This window comes from Pan paniscus, chromosome 23 (genome assembly GCF_029289425.2).
Source record: "Pan paniscus chromosome 23, NHGRI_mPanPan1-v2.0_pri, whole genome shotgun sequence".
In the NCBI taxonomy this organism is placed as follows: domain Eukaryota; kingdom Metazoa; phylum Chordata; class Mammalia; order Primates; family Hominidae; genus Pan; species Pan paniscus.
Window position 1 is genome coordinate 34,458,693 of NC_085927.1, and position 6,000 is coordinate 34,464,692.

Below are 6,000 nucleotides of genomic sequence, written 5' to 3' on the forward strand. Positions count from 1 at the left end.
ATTTTTATCTTCATATATATATACATAATCTACTTGCTTCTGAGTATAAATAAAACTGTATGTTCTTAGTTAATAGTCTCTACCAATTCATTCTATTTATCTTTCTGAGTTGAAATACTGCATCTCATTGGATAACAAAAAAAAAATTTGACTAAGATTACACTGGAAAGGTGAGTAGGTTGGGTGATTGACTGTGATTGACAATTCCATGATTCTGGATAACTTCCAAAGCATAAAAATAAATGTGAGTTTTATTTCACTAGTAGACAATACACATACTTATTACTTTAAAAAATTAATATGTGAATGGAACTGACTTACTACAAATTTATTAAAGTAAATACATATTTCACAAAAGAAAGAAGAGAGGAAGGGAAAAACATGTTAAAAACAAAGAGAGGTACATTTTATTGTGTGAAAAGCCTCCAACCCATCCATACTACTGTGGCTTTGTTCCAAAGATTTGGAAAGTAATGATTTCATAAGTTATTAATTAGGTTAAAAACTGCATTACAATAGACTTTGCCATATTCTCCCCTGGAGAATAACTTAATCTGTGGGGTGGGGGATGGAACGTTGAAGGATGCAGGATGTAAAAGGAAATTATATATATATATATAATATATATTACATATTATATATAATATATTACATATTATATACATTATATATAATGTATGTAATATATACATTATATATTAAATATATAAATAATATATATGATAAATTATAATATATAATATATATGATATATATTATATATGCAGTATATATGATATATATTATATATACAGTATATATGATATATAGTATATATGATATATATTATATATATTATTATATATAATATAATATATAATATATAATGTATAATATATAATATATATTGTATGTACAGTATATATAATATATAATATATACAGTATATATAATATATATTATATATAATATATAATCCATATTATTTATATTATATATTATATATTATATATACTGTATATATAATATATATAATATATACTGTATATATAATATATATTATATATACAGTATATATAATATATATTATATATACAGTATATATAATATATATTATAGATATAATATCTATAATTTGGGAATTTGGGAATAAACTGAATCCCAATTCACACTGGGACTATACCAGCTGCCACCATGCCTGGCTAATTTTTTGTATTTTTCATAGAGACAGAGTTTCACTGTATTGGCCAGGATGGTCTTGATCTCCTCACCTTGTGATTCTCTTGCATTGGCCTCCCAAAGTGCTGGGATTACAGGCCTGAGCCAAGATACATATTTTTTAAATGAAGAAAAATTTCAAAGGTACTCTGCTTGGTACAATAATCAAATATATAAATTGAGGAATGAAACATAACCATGAAACATATTTATAACTGCATATGGAAAATACAGAGGATAATTTTTTAAATAACATATTTTGAAAGCATTAACTAGTAATTTGAAAAGATCACATTTGACAGGGCAGTATGAACATACCTTGAATGCAGCCACACAGGTTCCCCATAAGAAAAATCAAAATCAGGGAAAATGAAAGCACAGAGGTTCAATCTGCTCTGATCTTTGAAAAACTCAGCACAGATAGTGGCACTTAGGACTAAGGGCAGGAGATCCCTAATCCCATCACCATGGCGATAGGGCATAAACATTCCAGGGTGAAGGCACAATCCACACTGTGAGGTCCAATTGCTGCCATGCAGGCAGGTGTGCTTTTACATGTACAGGGAGGTCATTGAAGGCTTAGTGTTTTGTTTCAAAAACTGAATCCCAAGCCCACACATTATTATGCTGTGCTTCTTAAAACAAGTTATGAGATGGGAAATAGGGCACCCCCAAATATATATATATATATAATTATACATAATATAATATATATAATTATATATAATATAATATATATAATATATATAATTTCTTTTTACATCGTGCATCCTTATATCACATATAATATATCATATATAATATAATAATATATGATTATTATATATAATATAATCATTCTTAATTATTATATACAATACAATAATATATAATTATTATATACGATACAATAATATATAATTATTATATATAATACAATAATATATAATTATTATATATAATACAATAATATATAATTATTATATATAATATAATAATATATAATCATTATATATAATACAATAATATATAATTATTATATATAATATCAGAATATATAATTATTATATATAATATATAATATATATTATATATTATTATATATAATATATATTATATATTATTATATATAATATATATTATATATTATTATATATAATATAATAATATATAATATATATAATTATTATATATAATATAATAATATATAATATATATAATTATTATATATAATATATAATTATATGTATAATATTATATATCATATAATGATATATAATGTATATTATATATAATATATTATATAATACATAATATATATAATATATATTACATCTAATATTATGTATAATATATCATGTATATTATGTATAATATATCATAACATAATATATATTATAATATAATATAATATATAATATATTATATTTATCTAATATCATATATAATATATAATACATTATATTTATATAATATCATATATAATATATAATATATTATATTTATATATCATATATAATATATAATACATTATATTTATATAATATCATATATAATATAGTATATTTATATAATGTCATATATAATGTATTATATTTATATAATATCATATATAATATATTATATTTATATAATATCATATATAATATATTATATTTATATAATATCATATATAATATATTATATTTATATAATATCATATATAAATATAATATATAATATTTATATAATATATAATATTATATTACATAATAATATCATATAATATATAATCTATTATGATATATAATATATACAATATAATTATATATAATATAATGTATAATATATATCTTATATGATATATATTATATATCATATATGATATATATTATATATCTTATATGATATATAATATATATCATATATGATATATAATATATAATATATTATATATTATGTATCATAGATAATATATTATACATCATAGATTATATATAAAATATATCATAGATTACATATAATATATCATAGATTACATATAATATATATCATAGATTATATATAATATATATCATAGATTATATATATTATATATCATAGATTATATATATTATAAATGATTTATATTATATATAATCTATGATATATAATATATAATCTATGAAATATATTAGATCATATACAATATAATATTTTATGTATTATATCATATATATTATATTATATATTATATATTATGTATTATTATATAATACATAATATATAATTGTATAATATATATTATATATTATATACTACATTATATGTCATATAATATAATATATAAGTCATATTATATATTATATATAATATGTATTATAAGTCATATTATATATTGTATATAATATATATTATAAGTCATATTATATATTATATACATAATATAAATATATATAATTTATTTTTAGACAGAGTCTTGTTCTGTTGCACAGGCTGGGGTGCAATGGCACCATCTTGGCTCACTGCAACCTCTGCCTCACGGGTTCAAGCAATTGTCCTGCCTCAGCCTCCCAGGTAGCTGGGACTAGAGCACACTGGGACTACACCAGCTGCCACCATGCCTGGCTAATTTTTTGTATTTTTGGTAGAGACAGGGTTTCACTGTATTGGGCAGGATGTTCTTGATCTCCTCACCTTGTGATCCTCTTGCCTTGGCCTCCCAAAGTACTGGGATTACAGGCCTGAGCCAAGATACATATTTTTTAAATGAAGAAAAATTTCAAAGGTACTCTGCTTGGTACAGTAATCAAATATATAAATTGAGGAATAAAACATAACCATGAAACATATTTATAACTACATATGGAAAATACGGAGGATAATTTTTTAAATAACATATTTTGAAAGCATTAACTAGTAATTTGAAAAGATCACATTTGACAGGGCAGTATGAACATACCTTGAATGCAGCCACACAGGTTCCCCATGAGAATAATCAAAATCAGGGAAAATGAAACCACAAAGGTTCAATCTGCTCTGACCTTTGAAAAACTCAGCACAGATAGTGGCACTTAGGACCAAAGGCAGGAGATCCCTAATCCCATCACCATGGCGATAGGGCATAAACATTCCAGGGTGAAGGCACAATCCACACTGTGAGGTCCAACTGCTGCCATGCAGACAGGTGTGCTTTTACATGTACAGGAAGGTCATTGAAGGCTCAGTGTTTTGTTTCAAAAACTGAATCCTAAGCCCACACATTATTATGCTGTGCTTCTTAAAATAAGTTATGAGATGGGAAATAGGGCACCCCCAAATATATATATGTAAAAATATATATAACATATAATATATATATATAATTTCCTTTTACATCCTGCATCCTTATATTATATATAATTATTATATATAATTATGTATAATAATTATATATAATACATATGATATATATTATATAATATATGATATATATTATATAATATATATGATATATATGATATATGATATATATTATATTATATATTATATATTATATAATATATAATATAATATATGATGCATATTATATAATATATGATATATGTTATATGTAATATATATAGTATGTAATATATGATATATATTATATGTAATATATGATATATAATATAATGTATATATTATATATAACATATATTATATATAATATCCTATAATATATAATATGTAAGATATATTACATATGTCATATAATATATATTTTATGTCATATAAGATATATTATATACCTAATATATTTATTATATATTATATATGTTTTATATTATGTATATAATATATAATATATATAATGTGACATATAATATATATGATATATAATTGTATATCATATATTATATATTATATATTATATATTGTATAATAGATTATATAATATATAATATACATTATATATATATAATTTTTTTTTTTTGACAGAGTCTTGTTCTGTTGCACAGGCTGGAGTGCAATGGCGCCATCTTGGCTCACTGCAACCTCTGCCTCACGGGTTCAAGCGATTGTCCTGCCTCAGCCTCCCAGGTACCTAGGACTACACCACACTGGGACTACACCAGCTGCCACCATGCCAGGCTAATTTTCTGTATTTTTGGTAGAGACAGGATTTTACTGTATTGGGCAGGATGGTCTTCATCTCCTCACCTTGTGATCCTCTTGCCTTGGCCTCCCAAAGTGCTGGGATTACAGGCCTGAGCCAAGATACATATTTTTTAAATGAAGAAAAATTTCAAAGGTACTCTGCTTGGTACAATAATCAAATATATAAATTGAGGAATAAAACATAACCATGAAACATATTTATAACTGCATATGGAAAATACAGAGGATAATTTTTTAAATAACATATTTTGAAAGCATTAACTAGTAATTTGAAAAGATCGCATTTGACAGGCCAGTATGAATATACCTTGAATGCAGCCACACAGGTTCCCCATAAGAAAAATCAAAATCAGGGAAAATGAAACCACAGAGGTTCAATCTGCTCTGACCTTTGAAAAACTCAGCACAGACAGTGGCACTTAGGACCAAAGGCAGGAGATCCCTAATCCCATCACCATGGCGATAGGGCATAAACATTCCAGGGTGAAGGCACAATCCACACTGTGAGGTCCAACTGCTGCCATGCAGACAGGTGTGCTTTTACATGTACAGGAAGGTCATTGAAGGCTCAGTGTTTTGTTTCAAAAACTGAATCCCAAGCCCACACATTATTATGCTGTGCTTCTTAAAATAAGTTATGAGATGGGAAATTAGGGCACCCCCAAATATATATATATAATACATAATATAATATATATAATATATATAACATATATAATTTCCTTT

General features: G+C 23.6%; 1 protein-coding gene across 8 annotated transcripts in view; it reads right to left on the bottom strand.

Annotated features, from left to right (window-relative positions):
• Positions 1–5,718, bottom strand: part of LOC117978138 (uncharacterized) — a 30,402-nt gene extending 24,684 nt beyond the window's left edge. For 3 of the 8 annotated variants that reach the window (XM_063603037.1, XM_063603034.1, XM_063603035.1), the window contains exon 1: positions 4,097–4,222. In XM_063603037.1, the coding sequence (XP_063459107.1) occupies positions 4,097–4,124 (28 nt within the window). In that variant the 5' untranslated portion in view covers positions 4,125–4,222. Of the gene's footprint in view, positions 1–1,515; positions 1,636–4,096; positions 4,234–5,581 lie in introns of those variants that run through there. The other 5 variants (XM_063603032.1, XM_055105432.2, XM_063603033.1 and 2 more) reach the window with 5 other exon arrangements.
• Positions 5,719–6,000: the final 282 nt, after the last annotated feature.